Source organism: Prionailurus viverrinus, chromosome D1 (assembly GCF_022837055.1).
Source record: "Prionailurus viverrinus isolate Anna chromosome D1, UM_Priviv_1.0, whole genome shotgun sequence".
Lineage (NCBI taxonomy): Eukaryota > Metazoa > Chordata > Mammalia > Carnivora > Felidae > Prionailurus > Prionailurus viverrinus.
The window spans coordinates 47,031,576-47,057,354 of NC_062570.1; the positions used below are offsets into that span (position 1 = coordinate 47,031,576).

The following is a 25,779-nucleotide window of genomic DNA, read 5'->3' on the forward strand; positions in this document are numbered from 1 at the left end:
AAGGCAGGCTTGCTGTACAACCATGTGATTAGTCACACCCACAGAGAAGAATACTTGACTGAGAAGGCCAGTTAGCTCAGGTAGCTACAGTAAGGATCAAGAGTGCCAAGGTCAGGAATTTTCACCCTAGCTCAGTGGGTACAGATCACATATCCCTAACACCATGTGACCCTCTCCCTGATACCCACTGTGAGTGCCAAAGGAAAAGGCTCAGAGCCACACATTTCTGCTGCTGGGGAAAATACTCAGAGCACACACATGCTGATTACTGATGACAGCTAAAGAATGACCACTTCTTAAATGAAAGACAGTGTGCTTCTGTGTGTGTTTAAGTATAGACATCCTTAGGTTTTTCTGCACTCCACCCTCTAAAGTAGTACTGTGCTGTCTTCTGCATTGAATTCAGTGTGTGTAGGGTGTGAATTGTCTAAATCTTACTTCATGTTCAAAGGTCATCTCAAGTCTCACTTCTTCCCAGTCCTTGTTCTGATCTCTTCACCTCCCCACTTCTCACATAATTGATGCTGAAGTATGCCCCCTTTGTCTGTAGTCATTTTCACCTTTTGCAAATGTATTCTCTTCCAAGCTCTGTCACTTAGCAGCTATGTGACATTGGACAAACCACTTGACCTTGCTGAACCTCAGTTTTCACATCAATAAAAGGAGGATTATGATGATGCTTACTCCCACCTGCCCTCCCTCACTGCCAAGGTTGTTGTGAAGAGTGTGTGTGCCAGAGTATAGTGTAAACTCCCAATATGGTACAAATGGGAGCTGTTGTTATTGCTGTGAGCCAAAATCTTCTTGACAGCACAAACCAGGTCTTAACTACCTAACAGTTGTGTTGGTGGTACCTAGCCTAGTCCCAAGCAGGGGACACTTTCAGTGAGAAAGGAAGGAAAGAGGGAGGGACAGGAAGAAGGGATGGAGGACTTCTGTCAGTTTTTGTATCTTATTTTCCTAATTAACATCCCCTCCGTCAGTATAGCTCTATCTTATTTTTAAATGTTTAGTTTCTTTAAAAAATTTTTTTGTTAATGTTTGTTTATTTTTGAGAGAGTTAGAGCATGAGCAGGGGAGGAGCAGAGAGAGAGGGAGACACAGAATCAGAAGCAGGCTGCAGGTTCCAAGCTATCAGCACAGAGCCTGATGCGGGGCTTGAACTCATGAACTGCAAGATCATGACCTGAGCCAAAGTCAGACCCTTAACCAACTGAGCCACCCAGGTGGCCCAAAAATGTTTAGTTTTTAAAAGGCATTTGCACTGGGCAGCAGAATCACTTTTTTTCCTCCAGTCAGTTTCCTCTGCATCTCCTTCTCCTTCAGCTAGCTTGGTAGTGGTGTTGAAATTCCTTCTGGCTGTTTGCTTTTATGCCCATGAGGAAAAAAATTATACAATTGGAAGATACCTGAGTGATCAGAGAGCACATGCCCCATTTTACAGGTGAGGGCCATCAGAGAGGTGAGAGACACCAAAGGGTTTCAGTCATTTGTGGCAGAACAGGGACCAGAACCCTTGTCTTTGGCTGCTCCTCCAGGCAGGGCACAGGCTGACCTCAGCTAACAAAGTGTATCATCTTTTGTCTTTGGCTAATACTGTAAAGCTCTTTCCCTGATCAGTGCAAGAATTTGCATTGTTCATGAGGCTTTAGGAAAATAGATTTGCTGGTGCTGCCACATCACACTCCCTGCCTGCTCTCTATATGTGCTGCTAAATTGGGATCACATAAAGAATAAAAAGTCCCTTTGTAACTGGTTGCTTTACACAACAAGGTTAACAGCATTGTGTACTGCAGAGCTCAGTGCTTTGTGTGTACCGGGGTTTGAGGGAAACCTCAGCTCTTCTTTGCATCCTTGGGCTCCTTCTCAGGGCCCTTGCCCTTCCTTTCTTCACCTTTACCAGAGCTCTTCCTGTGTGTTGGACATAACTCAAACTTGGCAGACCTGGGTTCAAATCCCTGTGTGGCTTACAGGCAATATGGGTACAGGCAGATCCCTTAATCTCCATGAAATTCACTTTCCTTGTCTGGAAAACACAGATAAAGTCGCCTACTTTGCTGGTTTCCTTATGCTGTACATATCATGTGTATAAAGATGGAAGGAGGTATTGAAGGAAGATAAAATGTCTATTTCTTCTACTCTTCCATCAAGCCCAACTCATACCTTTTAATGGTATTAACTTAGTTTTTAAATCTTCTGTAATACAGGCACATATGCATGCCTTTTAATGTTATTAGTGGTTAGTAAGACATTTTACTTTTCTATACAAGATCACATTCTTTCTTGCTGCTTTTCATCTGATTTTCCAGGGTTTGGCTGAGAATTTTCAGAAAGATTAGTATATAATATATCCCTTTTGGAAATTTTCCTTCCTCTTGGTAAAAAAAAACAAAAACAAAAAAAAAAAAAACAAAAAAAACACCACCAAAACCAAAACCCACCAAGTTGCACATCATTTCTAAATTTGAATCTCCTTTAAAAAAATGTGGTTCAGCTGGTTAAAAGAGAGGTTTCTCAGGGAAAATGTAATGTATATTTTTAAGCTCTGCAAAGATTATGTTACAATTCCAAACAGCTGTATATATTTTTTCCTAATAAGGCAAAGGTTTGGTAATAGTTTATTTTCTTGCTTTTTGAATAGAGAAAACAATACTTTAAAAAACCCAGTTTCTGAAAATAAGATACAGAGAGGAGGAGAGAAACCATAAGAGACTCTTAAATATAGAGAACAAACTTAAGGTTTGGAGGGGTGTTGGGTGGGGGGATGGGCTAAATGGGTGATGGGCATTAAGGAGGGCATTTGTTGGGATGAGCACTGGGTGTTCTATGTAAGGGATGAAATACTAAATTCTACTCCTGAAATCATTATTAAATTATATGTTAACTATCTTGGATTTAAATAAAATAAAAATAGAATGTGATACAGTAAAAAGAAAAAAAACACAATTTCTGGTCTTTTGGAATAACACTGTAAAACCATGTGGTACTTTGGTGGAATTTGGTACAGAATCCACAAACATCGAATGGCTGGCACAGGGTTGGATAGTGGGAATATGGAGGAGATGGACATAGAATGTCTATTTTCCAGAGGCACTTAGTCTTGTAAGGGAGCTAGATAAGTAAACAGACAATTGCTATATCATGCAGAGTTCAGCAAGACCACAGAGGCCAAGACTCTAACCCAGCTTCTGAGGAAGGAGCTAGACTCACTTTCCCCGAGGAGCTGACACTGGACTCTGACTTGAAAGATGAGTAGGAGTTTATGAAGCTGGGAAAGAGCATTATTGTCTGAAGACATGGAAGCATCAGAGGTAAATTTAAGGAACATCAAGGCATGGGGTAGGGGAAAATGGAGAGGAAGTAGGGGGCAGATCTGTAGGGGCCCATGTAACACTGAAGGGGCCCAGGTCTTATGCCAGGAGAAGACCTTAGAGGTCAGTCTACCATTTGATTTCACAAAATAGGAAACTGGTGCCAAGGAAGGGGGAGTGTCTTACTCATGGCCACAGAGGTAGTTAGTGGCTGATAGTGTTCATCTTTAAACCTACTCATTGGTGCCTGGGGAGTAGGTCAGAGGGAGCCTTCGCAATGAAATTTCAACGTTGACCTTGTGAAGCAGATTCTCATAGGAACGTTTGGCCAAGGATTTATCATGGGGACTGCATGGTTTGGGCTAATGACCCCAGCATGCCTTTTTGCATATTATGTCCTTTAAAGGAAAGGCCATCACTAGCTAGAAATGCTCTTTGGCTATTTTTAGGCTGTGTGGTAGGGGGAATTAGTGGAATTCCTAAGGTCAGCTCCAGCTGTTTTTCTCCAAAAGACCAGCTGAATTTTTCATGAGATTTGCTCATTAGAGCTTTTACCCTTTTGTGAGGCATTGTACTGGGTCTGAGTCAGGCTGTTCTGGAAAATAAATAAAGGGACTAGAATTGGGGAAAACTAAACTGGGATTAAGACAGTTGCTGTCATTTTTAATGTTAAGTGCTGTCTTAGATGAGGTTGGTCATCTCACATGCATTGTCAATCACAGCTAAGGTCCTTTGGGATTACAGCAAGTACCTTGAAGGATCTTTGGATTTTGAAGATTTAGGGATGTCATATACGTAAAGAGTCTGGCATGATGTCTGGGCAGAGGTGGTGCTAATTACATGATAGTTACACTAAATAGCACCTTTCATTCAGTAATATCACCTCCAAACACTTCATAGATGTCAAGACAGATGTTCCTTAAGATTCCTGTGAGGGGAGCTTGCCTGTGGTTATTTGACATCTACAGTTACAATGCTACTGTCTGGGCAGGTGAAGTGTCTATATGAAAGTATTCTTCATTTCTTCTAGAATGTACTATGCATCTTTCCTCTTATCTAGTCTCCTGGGTATCTGGTAGAGTTCATGCTGTGTTAGACACTGAATGGATAAATATGATCGTATAGCATTTTGCAGTTGATAAAATGTCTTTCCATATATGGTATCATTGGCCCCCTGTAGTGATTCAGTGAGGGAGATGGGCAGTGGTTATTCTCAATTTTAGAGACAGGAAACTCAGACTCAGGTAAGTGCTATGTTCATGGTCACTGAGCTATTAAGCAGGTAACTAGATTTCAAATCAGATATTAAATGACTTTAAATCTCATGTTCTTTCCACTTCATGATGCTGCCAACTAGGCTGAGAAATAAAGGGCCAAGTTTCCCCTCCACAAAAGTGGTTTAAGGAATACCTTTAAAGGAACGTGATTCTGTTACATACCTAACTGAGGAATGAAGGAGCATCTCCAGCTTGAGTTACCTAAACGTGATGGAGTAAAAGTGAACACTGTCCCACTAGCTCTGGAACAACAGTTGTTTTCTGAGCTAGAATTCAAGGACATTAGAATAACAATATATAACTTATGCTAGTGAAAACAATGTTCATTGAGTATTGTTAGTTGGGGGGTGAATAGTGGTTTAGAGGCATTAACTAAAGAGAGTGGGTCTTGCAAAGTTGCCAAAGTTGCCGTATTAAAAGGCTAACACTGATGACCAGAAAGAGAACCAGTGTACTGGTTTCCTTTAAAATGGAGAAAAAATGAGGCCATCCTTAGTATCTATGGAACAGGAAGACTGCAGAGGTGCTCCTAACACTTTGTTGACTTACTCAGTATTTAAGTTTTTTCACTGCTACATGCAAGATACTATGTGGCTACGAAAATGAAGTGGACATACATCCTTCCATTAAAGAGTCTAGAAGTAGGGGGACACCTGGGTGGCTCAGTCGGTTGAATGTCCAACTTCAGCTCAGGTCATGATCTCGCAGTTTGTGAGTTTGAGCCCGACGTTGGGCTCTGTGCTGACAGCTTGGAGCCTGGAGACTGCTTCAGATTCTGTGTCTCCCTCTATCTCTGCTCCTCCCCTGTTCATGCTCTGTCTGTCTCTCTCTCTCAAAAATAAAAACATTAAAAAATTTTAAAAAGAATCTAGAAGTAGGAATTTGACATGTGTATAAATTACTATAATGTTGATGTAATTATTGCATACTTATTGCTCTGGGCACCTAAATATGAATTTTAATCTTCCTAATGACCCAGTGAGATAGATATGATGTCCATTTTACAGATGAGAAACCTGAGGTTCAGAGAAATTAAGTACCTTGCACAAGAGGGTCACATTGTACCTAGGTCTATCTGACTCTAGAGCCTATGCTCTTTCCAACTTCAGAGAGAGATGTACACGTAAGTGCCATGAGGGCTCAGTGAAAGAAGTACCTTATCACCAGCTTGTGGAAGGGGTATTTGTGAGGTGGAAGGGAGCTGCAGGAGCAGCTTCATGGAGGAGGTGTCTGTCATTGAGGGTGGGACTTGGATGAGGGGTAAGGTTTGCATGTGTGCAGATAGGAGGGAATGACATTCTGGGTGGAGAGAACAGCAGAAACAGAGGTCTGATGATGATGGTGTCATGGTGCTATTGAGAAGTGCTTTGGCTGGAATTCATGAGGTAGGAAAAGCTGCGTGTGAAATTAGGTTGATAGGGAGCTGGGAATGAGAAGGAATGTTGACTTACTCTGCCATCAGGGAAGAGCTGAGGAAAGTTTTTAAATCGAGGTATGGCATGCTTAGAGTGGGGCTCTGGACTATGAATCTAGCTAGATTGTGTATGATAGACGGAAGTGAGGGAGAACCAGGAAGGAGAGGAGCCATGTTCAAGAGACCATTACAGCCTTCTCAGTGAGTGGTAGAGAAGGAGAGAAAGGGTTGATCCAGAGGGAGATTGCGTAGGTTCAGTCACCTGTACCTGGCAGTTGGTTGGCTGGAGGGCCTGCGGAGGAAAGTGTCACCAGAGTATTGTTTATGATGATGAACACAGTCAACAGAGTCTCAGGCAACAAACTGGGGATTCAGAGATGAATAAGGACACCATCTGTCCTCACACTATGTGTCAGTTCTCTGTTACTGCTGTAACAAGTCACCACAAATTTAGTGGATTGAAACAACACAAATTTATTGTCTTATAGTCAATAAGACAGACTGGAGGTCAGAAGTCTGAAATGGATCTTCCAGGGCAAAAATCAAGGAGTTGGCAGAGTGGAGTTCCTGCTGGAGGCTCTAGAGGAGACTCTGTTTCCTTGCCTTTTCTGGCTCTCAGAGGCTGCTTTTTTGTTTCTTGGCTCATGGCCCCTTCCTCCACTCTCAAAGTATATCACTCCAACCTATCTTCATTCTCACAGCTGCTCTCTTTCCTTCTGACCATCCTGCTTCCTCCTCACAAGGACCTTGTAATTTCTCTGGGCCTACTTAGATAATTCAGGATAATCTCCCTACCATAAGATCCTTCACTTAAACACATCCATGAAGTCTCTTTTCCATGTACCGTATTCATAAGTTCCAGGAAGTAGGATGTGAACATCTTTGGAGGACCATGATTTTGCCAACCACAGAGAGTTAATAAATACATTCATGGAAGATAATTTGTCACAGTTTTTCTGCCCCACTCTTGTGACTTTTCTAGGCTTTTTCACTATGCTGCTGTCTTGATTTTTCCTTCTAATCTCTTTTTTTTCTTTCCTTTATTCAATAAATGAGGCACCTGTTGTGTGCCAGGCACCATGCTAGGTGCTGAGGCCCAAGGATGCCTAAGCGCCTCTTTGCCCACCATCAGAGGAAGCAGAATTAGATGAGGGATGTTGGTGTTGATCCAGAGACCAAGATATTAGACTCCTGACTTTTGATTTTTCAAAGCTGAAGTCCAGGCCTAAGATGAGAAGATGTAGAAGAATTTTTGGTAATTTGAAAATGAGATCCTCCCACCTTCTTTCTCTATTGCCAAACCCCCATACCAAATTTAGAAGATTTTTTTTTTATCTCCTCAAAGTCCAGGGGGGTATGGCTGGTGGAAACCAAGAATTTGACTCCTTAAAATGGGGTGGGAGGTTAGAAGATGGGCGACAGTCTAATGAGGAAAAGAGAAAAACAGCAGCGATAACACTCTGACCTCAAGGTAGCATGGAAAGGTGATTGAGTTGGTAAAATGTGGAGATTTATTGTCAACAGGTATTTATGGATCACTTACTGTGTCCCAGACCACTTAACTTACAGTCTAATGACATCCTCACAGTGACCCTGGAGGGTTCGTCTTGCTGCCCGCATGGTACGGGTTGAACAATATACAGAATCTTCAGGGAGCTTCCAAGGAATGAATAAAGATCAGTACCCTTCCAGTCATTTTTTGATGCACAAACCAGTGTTTTCCATTCCATCACAACACCCTAGTAAATGGATGTGGTAGGCATTATTCACCTGTATCAGTTTTAAAATGAGTGTCTCTGTAGAGATGGAAAGGAGCAAGGAAGACTTTGCACATAGTGGGACCTTTATGTATCTTTGATGGGATAATTAATGGCCTGAGCAGAGGGATTTGGACAGATTCTGGGACTGGGGTGAGGGAGATGAGGCCCCCAGGGCACAGAATCTATGGACACAAGGTTATGTAAGTACTGACACTGGATTTGTGGCACCCTGAGTGAAAATGAGGGTCTTCTTACATTTTGTGCCCTAGGTGCCTCACTGATAAGGAGGCCTCACTGTTGGGGGGCTTCAGGGGCAGAGTGTTGTGCTCACACAACCTTGCCTCCTTGAATTTTGTGCCCTGGGCATCTTGCTTGCCTCACCCCGAGGTCTTAGATTTGAGCAGGGGCCAGAGAGAAAAGAGGACCAGTTAGTTCAAGGGTCTCATCACTCGCTGCACATTACAATCACCTGGGCAGCCAGGGTCTGACCCCGGACAAGTTACATCAGTGTTACGGAGGTTGGAGGAGGAAGAGACCTGGACATGGCTAATATTTTTTTTTAAAGCTTTTCAGGTCGATGCTGATGTGCAGCCAGATTTGGAAACCCCTGAGTAGTATGGTTGGAAAGGGTCCCTCATTCCCAAGGAGGAATGTACATGATTGTACAAAAGTGGGGCTTTATGTAGTCTTTTTAAAGTCTAAGTTGGTGATTTGCTACAGTTCAGTTAACTTTAGGATCCTGGTTTAATTCCAGCTAGTTAATAAATCACCTGGTTGCTGCACTCCCTTCCTCTGAATTTGAAACCTAGAAAAGAATTAAATCTAGAACTCACCTGTAATGCCTGCTGTTGTCAATGTGCTGGCTTCAGGGGTGTTCTGAAATGTAGTTCAATCCACATAGTAGTTCATTTGCAAATTCTTATTTAGGTTGAAGATGCACATGTCCTGGAAGATAAAGAAGGCCTCTTCTGGGCGACCCAGCTCTCACAGTAGGGAGCTCTGTGTCCTTAGGCAGTTGTTCTAGGTGACCTTAGTCAGTTGCATCTCAGCTTCCTCATCTGCACAAAAAACTAGTTATGACTATGATTCTGCTATTACTCCCTTTGTTGGGCTTGCTTTTGTTACAGCTGGAAAAGAATTGATGTACATATGAACATGTTTAACTTTGACTAATCGCTTTGCTCTTTAACCAGTCACCATCTGTTTCTAATCCATCGGGAATCCTTCATAGCTGTGATTCCCAGTCCTGGCCAAACATCTGGCATCATGTGGAAACATTTTATAAAATGCAGATTCCTGGGCCCCAGCCCTGAAGATTTTGATTCAGTAGGTCTTGAGCAAAGTCTGGGAATCTGCTACTCAGCAGCCACGTTTAGATATAAGCAATGATGGGGCGCCTGGGTGGCTCAGTTGGTTGAGCGTCTGACTTCGGTTCAGGTCATGATCTTGTGGTGTGTGGGTTTGAGCCCCGTGTCGGGCTCTGTGCTGACAGCTCAGAGCCTGGGGCCTGCTTTGGATTCTGTGTCTCCCTCTCTCTCTGCCCTTCCCCTGCTCATGCTCTGTCTCTCTCTGTCAAAAATAAATAAACATTAAAAAAATTTTAGATATAAGCAATGATGAATTTAATTATAACGATAGAACTCCCAATTTAGTTGTGACTATAGAGCTTAAAGTTGACAGAGATTGTATTTCTTCCTTAATAAGTGCCCTGGTTAAGAGTTTTAAAGCATCCTGCTCTTCTGCTTTGTAGGAATTCTTGGACTTGTTCAACATCTGTCCTCCTTTCCAGAATATAAACTCTCTGAGGGCAGGGACTGAGTATACTATAGAACTTTTGGAACATACAGATTCCTCTTCCTAAACTCTTATCTGAGTCTGTGGTGGATACTGCCATTACAAAGGGAAAGGAAGTTTCTCTCTGGCATTTTGAACTTAGACAAGGGTCCTGGTGCTTTCCAAGCTGGGTAGTCAACAAAAACCCATGGTCTGTGCAATGTCAGGTGAACCTTGTTCTACTGTGTCTTAAAGCTCCTTGTTGATACATTGTCAATGGCAAATCATCCCTTTTGTCGATTGTCATCCTTTTTTTTTAATATTTCAGTTTTGGCCCAAGTATAAAATTTAAAATGAATTTCAGCTGCCCATTTCCCCAGCTCCTTTCTTTCTTCACTGTTTTCATCTTTTGGAATCCTGATATGCCAAGAAAATACAGATTAAAAGAGTGGTTCTGGCACATTTATCAAGACTGGAAAATGTGAAAAATTCAGTTTCAAATTTCCCTTCTTTGGCATTTCAGGCCCTCTGTGTGGTCTGACCCTGGGTCCTGTTTCCCCATTCGTACCCTATACTCTGGTTACCAGCCTTCTTTTTGAATCCCTTCATGGTTTCACAGCTCAGTACACTGGCCCAGAATTCCTGTTCCCATCTCTAATTCAGCCTTCAAGGTTCACCTCATGTTATTTGCTTCCTAAATCCCTGGGACCCCCATACTTGGTTTGTGCCTCCTTTATTCATTCTTCACATAGTACTTGCCTGAGGGTTAGTTGTGTGTGATATTGCCTTCCTCACATGGCCCAGGATCTTGTGCTCAATTGGGGCTGGATGAAAATATTTTGTTCCTGTGGGTACCGTAAGTCCAAACTTGACTAGGAATGGCACATTATCATTAGGTCTGAACGTGAGATTAAAGGGTAGGGGGGAATGTCACATATAAGAAGTCTTTCCTTCTATCTCCTTCATTCTTTTTTAAAAAAATTTTTTTAATGTTTATTTATTTTAGAAAGAGGACAGAGCATGAGTGGGGGGTGGGGGCAGAGAAAGAGGGAAACACAGGATCCAAAGCAGGCTCCAGGCTCTGAGCTGTCAGCATAGAGCCCGACGGCAGGCTCAAACTCATGAACCACAAGATTATAACCTGAGCCGAAGTCAGGTGCTTAACTGACTGAGCCACCCAGGCGCCCCTATCTCCTTCATTCTTAATTTGAGGTCACCACATTAGTCATGGGAAATATAAGCTGTCAGTCACATGAGCCTGGGACTGGAGGAGGAGAATGGAGTAGCAAAATGGCTTCTACCTTTGGAATAATCCTCACGAAAGTGAAAGTTTTGTGTCTTGAAGGTGCTTGTTAGTTTTAATTTTTCAGTTGTTCCTCTAAGAAAAAATAAACCTATGATTGGATAACAAACTAACATATTCTTTCTTATTCCATCTTTATCCTTTTTTTGTTCACTTATTTATAGGGTCATGTCATTTATTAATTTTATTTATTCATTCAACTCATATTTTTAAAATGTGTTCATTTTTGAGAAAGAGAGAAAGCTCACATGTGTGTAAGTAGGGGAGGGGGAGTGAGAGAGAGACAGAGAGAATAAATATCCCAAGCAGGCTTCACACTCAGAATGGAGTCTGACTTGGGTCTCGATCCCACCACCATGAGATCGTGACCTGAGCTGAAATCAAGAGTCGGACACTCAACCGACTGAGCCACCCAGGTGCCCCTCAAACAGCAACTTAAAAGGAAAACATGTTTCTCCCTGAGTCTCCTTTATTGAGGGGAAGATGAGCTTCCTTCCTTCTCGACTGTTCCTCACATGATGTTGTCTAAGCTTTTCATGATCTTGCTTTACCTACATGGTCCCACTGGATCTCTCTGCCCACCCAGCAAGGCAGGTATTTTCTGCATTGTGCAGATAACATTTTGCTCAAGGAGTTAAATAATTTGTCTATAGTCACTCAACCAGAAGGTAATTTGAACCCAGGCCTGGAAGATTCTAAAGCCACTGTTTTTCATCTTTCTCTATATCACCACCCCCCTTATTTTCAGAGATATCACATAGCTAGTCAGGGACAAAGATGAAACTAGACCCCAGGTTTCCTGATTCCCAGTCCCGTTTGGTTTCACCATGCGTTCCTCCTTCTGTACATTTTGTTTCCTTCTTTGTCCCTATGAGCAATGTGCATTGACCCTCAAAGCAGGACATGTTCCTCTATGCACAACTCATAGGAATAGGAAAATTATTGGGCCCTTTGGATCTGTTTTATGGACAGACATGGAAAGGAGCACAAGCACAGGGTAGAGGGAAAAAGGCACCTGTGTCAACAGGTAGTGTTTATAACATGGCCACGAGCCTCTTAGGTTGGTGGAGATCCCAGGAACCAGAAACTTACTAAAAGAACCTACCTTTATGTGTTTAAACTCAATCAGAATGTTTTGTTATAGACTTACATAGAGATGTGTTTATATGAAAAGCAAATTTTGTCTACAGCACTGTCCAGAAACAATGCTACATGAATATTTTCTTGTTTCTGCGTGGTCAGGGCTTTTATCACTCTATTGAAAAGACGCAAATTACTCAACTTAATATGTTGCCTAAATTTGACTTCTTGAGGGGAAAGCATAATTCATTGCCTTATGATTGGTTCAAAGTTACTGCTCAAAAAATTTGAGTTGAAGCGTGCCTGAGTGGCTCAGTCGGTTAAGCATCCGACTTTTGCTCAAGTGATGATCTCACGGTTCCTGAGTTCGAGCCTCGTGTCAGGCTCTGTGCCTGCTTGGGATTCTCTCTCCCTTTCTCTCTCTCTCTCTCTCTCTCCCTCTCTCCCTCTCTCCCTCTCTCCCTCTCTCCCTCTCTTCCCTCTCTCCCTCTCTCCCTCTCTCCCTCTATCCCTCCCCTGCTTACCTGCTCCCTTTCTCTCTCTCAAAACAAATAAATAAACTTAAAAATATATAATTGCTGTGTGAAAGGGAGAGTGAGCTGAGGGGGCCAGGGGAAATTGGAGGCAAAGGGTGAAAATTAGGGGCAAGTTCAACCATAGTTCAAACTAAGCCTGAAAAGTGGAGCAACCCCGTAGGGGAATTAGGGCTTTGGGCATGCATGGTGCCCTGGTGGGGTGGCCTGCAGGTCTGATGACACCAGTTTGGTATGCAGGGGGGAGATTGTTGCAGTAGGGTGGGAGGTGATCAAGTGTTCTCTAATTGTCCCACTTCACTTGTTCATTCCTAGGCATCTTCTGAACCATCTGTGGATTATTCCATTTATTCCTTGATGCCACTATGATCTAGGAAGTTTACAAAACATTTGGTTTTATGTATAATGGTTTGTCACTGCTGGGAGTGAGTCCCTAAATTGATCAGGGCTGTCCAGCGCTATTTTTCCTAACCCCACCGTATTGATTCCTACTCTCCTTCTGCCTCCCAGATTTTTCTTTCAAGTCTTCATTCTTGATGTCACAGGACTGTCAGAACAATTTGCTTCTCATCTGAAAACCTCATCATGTGAGAGTCACTACTTACTTGAGGTTTCCCCCCCTTCCTTGGGGTCTGCAGGCTTTGGTGCAACAACAGTCATCTGGGGAAGGAAGAGATGGTATATGTGTCTGCCTTTGCAGCAGAGTGCGGTTGGAGAACAAACGCCGTTGATAATCAGGCTTTAACCTGGGTTTGGTCAGGCAGAATGATTGGGATTAGGACTATAAGTCTAACTCTTCTTCTTGCTGTGATTACCAGCAAGCACCAACTGTTTGGGGTCTTGGTTTCCCTGTCTAGCTTAACTTTGGACACTTGACAAGGAGTAGTGGCTTTTGTAGATGTGGCATAGCAGGGCTGACACATGAAAAACTTGAATTAAGCCCAGTCTGCATTTGGAGCCTGTAAATTTCCCTTTCATGTTGCTGCTCTTTTTTTTTCTTTTAATGTTTGTTTGTTTGTTTGTTTGTTTGTTTATTTATTTATTTATTTATTTATTTATTTATTTATTTATTTATTTTTGCTGCTGCTCTTACTCTTGCTCACTCCTTATTTGTTCTCGATGGTGTCCTGCATTTTTATGAGAGCTTCACTCACTCTATGGAGAGTAATCTCCATAAGAAAGGGAAAGTAAGAATAAATATGCCCATCACATAGATGAGAAAACTGAGACCTGGGGAAGTCATGTAGTTTATTTAAACCACACAGTCATGTGAAAGACCTAGAGCTTGAAAGCTGTGAATAATATGGACTGGTTTTTCAATATGGCCCTAGAGCCAGCTTCATGTCAAGGAAGAAGGGGCAGCTCAGTCCTCTTCCATTTGTATTCATGTGTTGAGTATGTGAGTGCCTTGTGGATGCAAGGAACAGTGGCAGGTGCTAGGGACACAAAGCACTCAGATGCCCAGGCCTTGCTCATAAACTAGTGGAGGAAAAACATGAGCGGATAGGGATCCCAGATGGTGTGATAGATATCCTGACTCAGGAAGTCAGGTGCTATTGTAGCCCACAAGAGGGATGCCTAACCTGGCCTTGAGAGGTTAGGGAAGGCTTCTGTGCAATAAGTGACATCTAACTTGAGACGCAAATGTATTAGCTCAGGAAAGGTATTCCAGGAGGAAGGAACAGCATATTCAAAGGGGGCAAAAGTTGTGTGGCAATGGCCTAAGGAAGAAAGCTGGTGCTAGTTCATGTGGGGCCCACAGGCCACGGTGGGGAGTTTGAGCATTAGCCCAGGGGCAATGGGAAGTTGTGAAGGGTTTTAAACCTGGCCATATGGCTTAGTCACATGTGACTTAGAAAAGTCACTCGGCAGAATGACGAGGGTGGGTGGGAGGGAGGCCGAAGCTAAGGAAGACTTTATGCCTCACCCTGGGAGCTACTCCTGTGAACACATAGGGAATCCCTGTTGTTGGATTTCATCCCTCCCAATTTGCCCCCATTGCACTGAAGTTGCCCCCATTGCTGACTGCCAGCTGAGGGCCAGTGATTTTTTTTTATGCTTAAGCAGAGAATGAGAGTCCACATTCAGACAGAAGAGTTTTGTTCTGCTTCCCAGTTTGAAGAATCTGTGGCTGGGAGAATTAAGGGAGAGTTCAGTATCGGGGCAGCTTAATCTGACAAAGCTGTTGACAGCTACCAGCCCCACCACACACAGGCTTGGTGGCCAACACCTCTCTGAGCCTTACTCTCCTCATCTAAACACACAGATCCCAAACCACCAGCCTCAGATCTTTGTGGGGATCCAATGAGATGATATATGTCAAGTGCCAGGTGTTTACGGGTACCCCGTAAATACTTGCTTCTCCTTCCTTCTGCCTTTCCTCAGTGCTGCTCCATCTCAGAGTGAGAGCCAGAAGTCATATAGTGCTAATGCAAAGCCGAATACAGTCCGATATACTTCCTTTCTGACCTTTCCCATCCTGTCCTCCTCTTGGCACACTCTGGTGTCCTGGCACCAGCTTCCTTGTTCTCTGAACACTCCAGACACACTGCCACCTCAGGAGCCTCTGCTACCAGCGTTGCTTGTTTCCTCGCCTCTGTCAAGTTTTTGTTCAGATGCCATCTTCTCAGCAAGACCAACCTTAATCACTCTCTTTAAAACTCCAGCTCCCCCCTTCCCCTCTCTGCTATCACCTTGTTACATAATTTAATTATCTAGGCCTTTTTCGTTTTATCGTTGTCTCCTCTAAGTGCCATGTAAGTTCCATGGGACTCGAAGTTTTTGTCTGTCTTACTTATTGCTCTATTTAGTGCCAGACACATAATAGGCTCTCAATAAGTGTTTGCTGAATGAATGAATTAAATGCTTGATTAGCTCCCATGGTAGAGACCATCCAGAATACTGGGAATTGAGAAAGCACCTGGCATTGAAGAGTCTTGATTGCCATCCAAGAGCTTTAATGCCGTCTTACCCAGTTAGGAGTCGAAGGTTCCAGTGCTTCACTCCTTTGTCTGTGAAATGAAGACTTTGCTCTTTGTCTCACTAACAGTCCATTCTTAGGAAAAACCTTTAACCCTTAGAAGCTCTTACACAGAAGCACTGGTTAGCTTGTACATGAAGGTGTGGAAACCAGCATTTCCTCCTTTAGCAATGCTGCCAATTACCACTGTTGGACAACCTGAGTTGTTTTTCTCCTTTGTCCTCTTCCTGTCCCCCACTTATTGATTTAAAAACAGTCTCTCATTGAACCATATGGCAGTGTTCATGGTTCTCAGAATGTGGCCTGAATTCATTTCCTTGGTAGCCTGTGAGATCTAAGGAAGTTCCTATGCATGAAAGAAGCTATTCTGCATGAAAGGATAGCCATCCCCTGGCAAACTTGTATTTTTTGGATTAGGTTCATTCATTTACTTATTCACATTCAGAGACTCACAGTCAAATGGGAATGGCTGAAGGAAGACACATAGTTACAACAGTGAAAGTGTATATAGAGAGAAGAAAGTTTTTGTATTAGTTAGGCTCCTGCTACAGAAGTGTTCTAGAACAATGCCACACTTGAGTGGCTTCCAACAATAAATATTTATTTCTTCCCATATCGCCAGGTCAGCTGGGGTGGCCTTAAGGTGGGTCAGGTTCTAGTTTGTCCCAATACCTCCTTTTCTGGGACCCAGACTGAAAGGGCAGTAGCTTACCTGTGGCAGCTCTTCTTGTAGCCCATGGCAGGACTGTAAGAAGCCAAGGCAAACCACATGAGCATCTACAGTCAGGCTTGTATGGCATTTGTAACATTCCATGGACCAAAGTCACAGGTCAAGCCCAACATTAGGAAGGTAGGGATGAATACTCTGCTTACTCTAATGGCAACATGGTTGCATGGCTATTTCAGGGAGGGAGTGAAGAGTTAGGAGCCATAAGTGAATCTACTTTTAACTCTGGCTGTGGAAATTAGGGAAGGCTTCCTGGAACTGGTAACTTTCACCCTGAAGGATGAGTAGTCTCCAAGATGAACAAGTAGGCTCTAACCTGTACAAATGAGTGCAAATTTTAAAAAGAGAGAAGAAAGTAGTGTCTTAATGTTTATTTTTGAGTAGTCACTGTGGGCAATATGAAGAGAGCTACAGGAATTTAAAACAAAGGTCATCAGAGTATCTGTCCATGAAGTCCACACCTCATGGGGAAGTTGGGAAGGAAACATAATACAAAAGAGAAAAGGAAACTATATAATCAAGGACACTCTTATTCAGAGGGATAGAACAAAAGTGTGAACTCAGAAAGGAAGCTAGAATGTATTTTCAGTAGCTATTTTTGGTAGAGGATGCAAGATATGTGCTGTTTTCTGTTCACGTTTCACTTAGTCTTTACAACCTCTGAGGGCTGTCCTATGGGCAAGTCAGCGCAGATGAGAAGAAATCTGAGTCGCAGAGTGAGAGCTCGCTTGCTAAAGTGGCAGAAGGGGCGCTTCTCAGCAGTTCTATTTTGCCAAAGCGAAGAACTTACTCATAAAAAGTACTCAGCCGTGTACACACTCTATTTTATTCTTCAGTGAGACTTCTTTAAAACTTACTGAACACCTGGTTTTCAGTGTCTACCGTATGTATAGCGCGGTGTTTGTTAAAGGGCCCCAATCCTGAAGTAGGTGGCTTCTGAAATCCCAGACGGCTATGGAATTCTTCGTGTCACCTTCCCATTGCACGTGGGTTTGAATTGCCTCAAAGAAAATAGGATTCTTACCCAGAGTCCTATTTAAAATTCTCATTTTGGATGGGGGGTGGAGATTGAAATTCTGCATCTCCCTTTCCCCAGTTTATGTACACACACATCACAGGTATTTTCTCCTCAGAAATGAAGAGAGACAAGCTTGGTGAGTTGCTCTAGACTCAGCAAAGTTAGAGGTGGGACTGGGTGAAGAATAACAATTTCCACTCTTGCACGAAGTACCTTAACCTGATACTAGCTCACTACCTGTCATTACAGAGCACAGATATATTCTGGTGCAACATTCCTACTCATGAAGATGTGAGCATTTGTGAATTTTTACGTCTAGTTTCTTATCCATAATCACTTGACAGCTGATCACGTCTTCCTGGTCTTATGGACCTTGAGCATGACTTTTTAGCCTAGCATCCCATGAGTTTGTAGAGAGAGAACCAGCTCCTTTTGGCGACCATTCCTTTGCTCAGTCAGTTGTCAAACGTCGATCGGCATTTTGTGTGCTCTCCATCTTGGCAGTCTGGAATTGAGTTGAAGCATGTTTCATGACCCATTTGCTCAGGAAGCTGGCAGAACTGGTTTCCCTGATCTCAGAGACCATCTCACATGGTCATTTTCTTTCCCCAGGCATGTTTTAAATCTTGTAATAATGAGCAATGCTTGTAGGAACTGCCTCTCACTGTCTGGTGTTTACTGTCTCATGATTCCCCAGGTAGGTGATGCTCGGATCTTGCTGCCTCTCCTCAAGTCGATGATCTGGATGGAAGGAGAATCAGTTGTGTCTAAAACTGGTCCAGAGTGGGAGTGTGAGGAGGAATGCCACCGTAGGAACAAGTGACCTGTCTGGCAAGGAATTCAGCGTCCTTCTGAGAGCCTCTTCTCCACCTTGTCCCACAGGCCACCACTTCCTCGGTGAAGAGGGTACGGAGGATTTTGCAATCAGTCACCTAAAACTTTAGCTGAGCCAACACACAAGACTTTTGTTGCAGAACTGAACAAGATATTATTTCACTTAATTTTTGTGTCTTTTAATCATTTGAACTACAGTCATAGTTGTTTTGCTTTGAGAATTGTAAGCCGGATTTGTTGCTATTATCTTTGTGTATGCGTCTCAAAATGATTGACTTGAGCTTCCTGACCGAGGAGGAGCAAGAAGCCATCATGAAGGTTCTGCAGAGGGACGCTGCTCTGAAGAGAGTGGAAGAGGAGAGAGTCAGGTAAGGGGCCAGGAGGTCCTCGGGCATGGGGGAAGGAGGGACAGTCTGTCAGAAGATGGGACACCTCTTTTTCTCAGGCATAAGTGGTAGTTCTGACTTGGAGCCTGAACTTACAGGTTCCAATTTTAGGTTTACTTCCAGGATGGGACTTTTTTCCTTCTTAGTGTCTCTTAATTCCTAATTCCTTAGGACTTTTTCCAGAAATAGTCTTAATAAACTAAACCCCTTTAATTTATTAAATATTGAATTTAAAATGAAGTATATACAAACACATACATACATCTACATCTGTATATTTGAATGTGTGCATATTTATAACCACTTTAAAAAAAAAAAGGAATCATGGACAAAATTAGAATTTTTTTTTAATTCCTAAGATTTTTAAAAGAAAATAAATTGAGAAGTAGCTCACATTTCTGCATACCTTCAGAAATGTTTGAATTGGTTTCAGCAGCAGTTGAAATTGGCTCTCACTGAGCCAGTTTTTCATTTGTGTCTCACAAGAAGGAATGGCAACTTTGACACACTATTCTTGCTGAAAGGAACCCAAATGTTCCATGTAACCATTCCTACTGCTTTCCACTCACCTGCGGGGTAGATGGAACATGAGACCAGGATGTCAAAGATGTGGGCTTGAGCCCAGCTCGAGCCATCTGTCACCTGTGTAACCTTGGGCTTTGAAGACAGTGAAAGGCTTCCCGAGTGTAAGTTAATAGTATTAACTGCATAATCACTGTCCCAGGAGTTCCCCAAAAGGAGCATAAGCCATGTTCTTATTTCCTGGGACACAGGATCATGAATAATGGATTTATTTGAATGATATTTTGACCCTAACTGAATGTGTATGCTTTGTGAACATGCTGAAATTCACTACAAGCACTCCAGAGTATCTGATTATGGCTACTCATAGTAATATCTCACAGACAGACAGTGCTTCACAAAGTAACAAATGACAGTGATGAACAGATTGCAAAGGGCATTTTTCTGAGCCCAAACATTCTTTTGCAGTTGGCAGTGGGTCACGGTGGGATACAACTATGCCTACTTGATGCGTGAGGAAGCTGGCACGGGTTGGGTGACTTGCTCAAGCTCATACAACCCATAGGTGTCAGGATTGAGAGTCACGTTCTGGTCTTTAGGTACTCATGTACTAACTCCACCTCCCCTCCCTGAGAAGACAATTGCAGACAGGCCATCCTGGCACCTGGCTGTGGTTAAGAGGGCAGCTGTTTTGCCTTGAGGTAGGAAGGGCACAGAGCTGTGATGGTAATAGATACGGAGTGTGAGAATGGGGTTCTTTACCTGGCATGTGCCTCCCCACAAGTCACCTGTAGTGCTCTGTGCACCTGGAAGGGGTGCTTTTCTCCATTCTCAGCAAGTGAGGTGCTGTGAGCATTTTATGGGGGGGTGGGGCAGGGGATTTACACCAATCTTCCCTCAGAGCCTTTTGGTAGCACTGATCCTTTACCCATTACAGTTTATAAAGCCCCTTCATGAATGGTATCCTATGTTTCTTCACAACAACCCTGAGATTTGGCAAGGTAGGACTGTTAAACCCATTTTGAAAATAAGGAGTGAGGGCAACACAGAGAAAATATTAGCTGATTCTGTTTTTTTTTTTTAAATCCTTATCTATTTTTGAGAGACAGAGAGAGAGGGAGAGAGTGAGCGAGCGAGCAGGGGAGGGGCAGAGAGAGAGGGAGACACCAAATCTGAAGCAGGCTCTGGGCTCTGAGCTGTCAGCCCAGAGCCCGATGCAGGGCTTGAACTCACGGACCATGAGATCATGACCTGAGCCAAAGTCAGACGCTTAACCGACTGAGCCACCCAGGTACCCCAATATTAGCTGATTCTTTTAAAAATATTTTTTTTCTTTTTTTTTTTTTAATTTTTTTTTTCAACGTTTATTTTTATTTTTGGGACAGAGAGAGACAGAGCATGAACGGGTGAGGGGCAGAGAGAGAGGGAGACACAGAATCAGAAACAGGCTCCAGGCTCCGAGCCATCAGCCCAGAGCCTGACGCGGGGCTCGAACTCCCGGACCGCGAGATCGTGACCTGGCTGAAGTCGGACGCTTAACCGACTGCGCCACCCAGGCGCCCCTAAAAATATTTTTAAAAATGTTTGTTTATTTTTGAGACAGAGGCAGTGCATGAGCAGGGGAGGGGTAGAGAGAGAGGGAGACACAGAATCCGAGGCACCAATATTAGCTGATTCTTAAAGCATAGTGGGAATTCCTTTATCCTCTCAGAAGACAAGACAGAGAGACTTGGAAAGAAAGCACAGGAGCAAAGGCTGCACTGGGCCCTTCTTCCTACATCAGGATATGGGGACTGTGAAAACCAGATCGCTGAACACCTTTGACTCTAAATGTTCTTGGCCCCTGGGATTGCAGGCTGCTGAGTCTTCTGCATAGTTGTGTGTTTCTGTGTGAGTGGAGTGGAGGTGTTTCATAGACATCTGCAGTGGCTGATGGAAAAATCCTCAAAACATGCAAAGTTCTGTCTGGAGCTGGGCTTGGTAAGGGGTGTGAGCATATCCTCTGGTACCAGCCAGTCTACAGCTGCAGCAACAATGCAATGAGTCCCTTGGTAGTGGTGAGTTTGCAGATGCCCCTTCCATTCGCCATTTCTGAGGGTGCCCCAGCAGCTGCCACTTTTGTAAACTGATAGGAAGAAGTCTTGGGGTGGCAAAAAATCAAGTGTCAGTCAGGCCTTGTATACCACCACCATTCTGGGGGAGTTTTGAGTTAGACATCAAGCACCTGATTTTGACTTGGCCACAGATAGGTCTAGGACTCTGCTCCTGGGGAGGAGTGATGGTTTACAGCTGGGTGGGGGTGGAGGGCAGGGGGGGCGGCAGGTGAGCATGAGGCCGATAGTCTGAAGACCCTGGAAGAGGCCCAGCCCATAGCCTGGACTGCTTCATGTAAAGAGAATCGTGCTGTGGCCCCTTCTTTGATTTAGAGGTAAAGGGCCTTGTGGGTATCGGTCTGAGGCTGTTCTGCTTCTGGGCTGGTGGAACTAGATCTCTGGTCTCTGAAAATGCTATTCCATGGGCTTTTGCTTTTCAGCTCCTTTGCTCTTCTCCAGCTGTTTGTCTTTGACTCTTCTGTCAGCCTTCCATATAGCCTGATAGCTCTGAAAAGGAGCTTTTTTGGTCCATATTGGTTACTTTACAGACAAAGAAGGTAAAGTCCAGAGAGGGGAAGTGACTTGCCCAGGGTCACACAGCTAGTCATTGCCAAAGCTATGGTAAGAAAAGCTCTTGGTCCAGTGCTATTCCCTCTATCCCATGTTGGTATTATTGCCCTTTGCAATTTGTTAAGCACTGTCATTTGTTAATCATTTGTTAATTTGTGAAGCACTGTCTATCTGTGAATTATTATTTGTAGCCATAATCAGATACTCTGGAGTGCTTGAAGTGAAGTTCAGTATGTTCGTAAAGCATCCGTGTTCAATTGGGGTCAAAATTGTTGGTATTATTCTTTCAGAAGAATAGGGAAGAACTCCCCTGCTTAACCTTGGAGTCAAAAGTGACATGAGTTTCAATCCTCTCCTTACCACTAACCAACCATACTTCATTGGACAAGTTATTTAACCTTTCGGAGCCTTAACCCAGAGACTGGGAATGACCATAATACCAAACTCAAGGGATTAGAGTTGGGATTAAGTAAAATAATTCTTAATCTTCTTAGCTCATGAGAAGTGATGGATACATTTCGATTCCCTTATTCCCCACTCTGCTTTTACCTCTAAAATAGGTCAAAATTCTATGCTTGGTAGTCTGACTCTTTAGGAGCAAATCACTCCTAAAAATCTCAATAATTTAATGCAGTGAAACTTAATTGAGCATCTATTAAGTATAAGGAACTACTCTGGACAATGATATGAAGAGAATTTTAGGGTCATGAAGACATGGTCCCAGCCCTCAAGGAATTGACTTTTGTCCATTTAATGGATTATCAGTTGCAAATTAAAAATCTCAGCTTTGTTTCCCTAACATGATTTTGCAGTTTCTGTCCTTCTCCTACTTGGAATGTGGCTTTAGAAACATAAATTATATAATTCTAATAATAACCTCGACAAGACATCATTAGAAAGACAATGGACTGGAGCACTGTTGCCCAGTAAGACCAGATGCTGCCTCAGAATCCTTTTCAGCATGGCTGTAAGTGAGATTTTGCGTTCAAACTGAAATCTGTTTGCCTTTCCTAATATATCCAGGGGTTCAAATTGTTTACCTCCAAGCTCATTCAAGACATTGTGGATGATTTCATGGATGAGAAAGATGAGTGTCACACAGGGAAAGTGTTCAGTTCTCAAATCCCTGTACCTGGTAGAGCATGGACTTGAACCCAAGGGAACATCCAGTGTGATGTCTCAGGATGCAGCTACAAGATAACAGTTCCAGGTGACTGTTGCCACCACAACTGTGTTTCATGCTGCCTCTCTGCCTACAGTCACAAGTGCTGGGCTCAGTCATTACCATGCATGTATACTCAGCATGCTTCCCTAACTACCAGCTAGAGCCATTTCACAGACCAGCAGTGAAGCAGACATTAGGATGGATTCTTTTTCTCTCCCTTTTCATTTTAAGAAACACCATCACACATACACATATGTAATTTTAGTCTTTTATGGTTTGGAAATGAGACACTTTAAAGGTGGTGTTTCCTGTGCTTTGTGTCATACTGTCAGCAGGAAACCATTGCCCATGTGCGTCTGTACCCCACCAGCACCACACCCCCACCCCTGTGCATACATAACCACATCTACAGTGATGGGCGTTCTTGCCATAGATAACATCTCAACCGCGACCACATCTTATGATTCTTAGCTGCTCCCCTAAGACCTAGTTTTTTAAGGGAAGGCAGTTGGCATTGAAGAACTGCTTTCCAGGACCTCTGGGGTATTTTCTGTCAGTGCAAAGGGGAAAGGAACCAACATTTGTTAAGGAACTATACTGTATACTGAGCTTCACTTATATTTTCCCCTTTCATCTACATAACAGTATAGCTAAACCTGCTTTACAGTGAGGAAATGAGGTAGAAGAGGTTAAGCGCCTGCAAGATTGAAGCCTTGCTCATCAAACTGCAAAGCCTGTGCTTCCTTCCCTCATGCTGTGCTGCCTCAGCAGATTGTGTGGATTTATGATGTGTCCATGACACAAGGGACACATGTTTCCTCTCATTTTCTGCATGGAGCATTTGCAATTTATTTCATTTTTGCATGTGTTAGTTTTCAGATTCTCTATCAAAGGTTGAATTCCCTTGTAGAAAAAGTGAAGTGTGATGACCATCTTAGCAAAATCATGTTTGGCTTTCTCAGGTAGGATGGAGTAGCAGAAACAGTGTTGGCCAGGAGTCTGGATGGCTTCTGGTCCTGGCTCTGTGTGACCTTGGGCAAACCTTCTAACCTCTCTGGCCTCAGACTACTTTCAAATCACATAGTCTAACTGCCTTGTCCAGAATATACTGAGGAGTTAAAAAAAAAAAAAAAAGCGCCTGGGAGTGGGCCAGTGGGCCTTTCTGGACAGACTGCTGTTTCTTGTCCAGTTGACTAGATAACATCATGAAAGTCCCGCCTGTGAAGGTAAGCCTTTGCCTAATGATGAATCACTGGAAGCTGGGGTGCGTTGTGTGAATACAAAGGGGAGCAGGGGATCAGCTGAGGGAAATACTGAGGCTGGACTGGAGGGTGTCACTGCTTTTCCAACTTTCCTCTGGAAGTGCTCACACTCTGCAACACAGGAGTTGAGACTGGTGCTTAGGGCTGTAGATTGAATTTTTAATGCACAATTCCAAGCATCTGGCTAATACATGATAGGGGATTAATGAATTAATGAATGAACAAATGAATAGATATGGCCTTCAGCACGCAGAGGAGGCAAGATGGCTGTCTTTTATAATTCACTAAATTCTTTGTACATCATGGTGAAATTGTAAGTATTAAATGAGATGATAGGTGATGCATGTTAAGTGCCAAGCATGGGGCCCAGTACAAAACGCATGCTTTATATGTATTAGCCAGAGGAGGGGGGCATGAGGGGCATATTCTGCCTGGAAGGCCAGCAGGACAGTGTGCTTCATGGGCTGAGTGCTTTTCTTCTATCTTCATCTCTGCCCACCAGCCCAGCGGGGTTTAGTGGGCATCTTCTCTATCCTCAGCTCTCTGCTAAGCACAATGTGCATGTGTGGAGAGGATGGTAAGCAATGAAAACTGTGATCCGAAAAATTTATCTTTTTCTCATTTCAACTCAATGGTATAAAAATTAGAGAATCAAATGCCATTTTTGTTGGTACAATTAGAGTTGATGAAAAATGAGACATCAACCTGGCTGATAGAGAAGATTTTAATAGCATCATCTAGATGGTGGAATTTTTGTTTAATGATCCTACATCTTTGTAAAACTTGGGATTTAGTGTCACATATATGTATTCATCTATAGGATATTCCAAATGACTAAGATAGAAAAGGAAACTGATTAAACCTAGCAGTGATTATCATGTTAGGAAAGACATTATTGGCACTTAATGAATTTGAAATTTTTCGTACTCTTTTGCCACTTAAGCCACAAACTCACCCCTCGTTCTATAATGTAATGGCTACCAGCCTTTCCAGGGGCAAATGTGTTTGAGTGAGCCTGACTCACACGGTGTGTGTTCATTGCACACTGAAAGTTTAGCATGATTAGGGCTTACAGACAGTCATTCAGGCAGGAGCAGAGTAAGAGTTGCACGAGGATGACTACAGAGTACGTTTCAGCTGAACAACAAAAATAAGTAAATAAATAACCTGAAGAGGAGTTGAGAGTTGTTATGCTATGAGGGTTTGTGGTCTCTTTCAACAGGAAGATGGCTGATGCCATATTTCATCATGCTTTTTCCCATTCCCTCAAGAGTGAGATGTCCTGCCTCATCAGGGGAAGTGAACCATACCCACCACTGCCATTGTATTGGGTATGGTTCACTTAAGCCCAGCAGTGACAGGATCTCTCTTATATCTTGCCTGACTCAGACTGGGGTGGCTGCTGAGCATTTATTTGTTCTTTATTCACTCAATTCACAGTTGTTGGGTATCAGCTCTGTGCCAGGCGTGGTGCGAGGTGCTCGCATTACAAAGGTGATTAAGATGTTGTCCTCACCTACAAGGTGTTTGCAGAGTTCACAGAGTAGTGGGTGAGACAGATGTGCAAATAGATCATTGGAACATGATGTGGTCAGTGCTGTGGGAGCCTGGGGGAAGGGCAAGCTGCTCACAGGTGTCTTGGCAATCAGGGAAGGCTTCCCCTGTGAGGTGGTGCATGAGCTGGATCTGAAGGATAAGGACCAATGTACTGCGAAGAGAAGTGAGGAAAGATATCCTCACATTTATTGGCCTCTTACCAAGATCTAGGCAC

The 25,779-nt window shown here is 43.2% G+C and overlaps 1 protein-coding gene across 17 annotated transcripts in view; it reads left to right on the plus strand.

Annotated features, from left to right (window-relative positions):
• SYTL2 (synaptotagmin like 2) overlaps positions 1 to 25,779 on the plus strand; it is a 153,850-nt gene that overhangs the window by 68,201 nt on the left and 59,870 nt on the right. For all 17 annotated transcript variants that reach the window (XR_007156179.1, XM_047877297.1, XM_047877301.1 and 14 more), the window contains one exon: positions 17,874 to 18,378. Coding sequence is in view for 16 of the 17 variants with exons in the window: in XM_047877297.1 (XP_047733253.1) it covers positions 18,266 to 18,378 (113 nt within the window). In the remaining variant the exon portion in view is untranslated. The remainder of the gene's footprint in view (positions 1 to 17,873; positions 18,379 to 25,779) is intronic.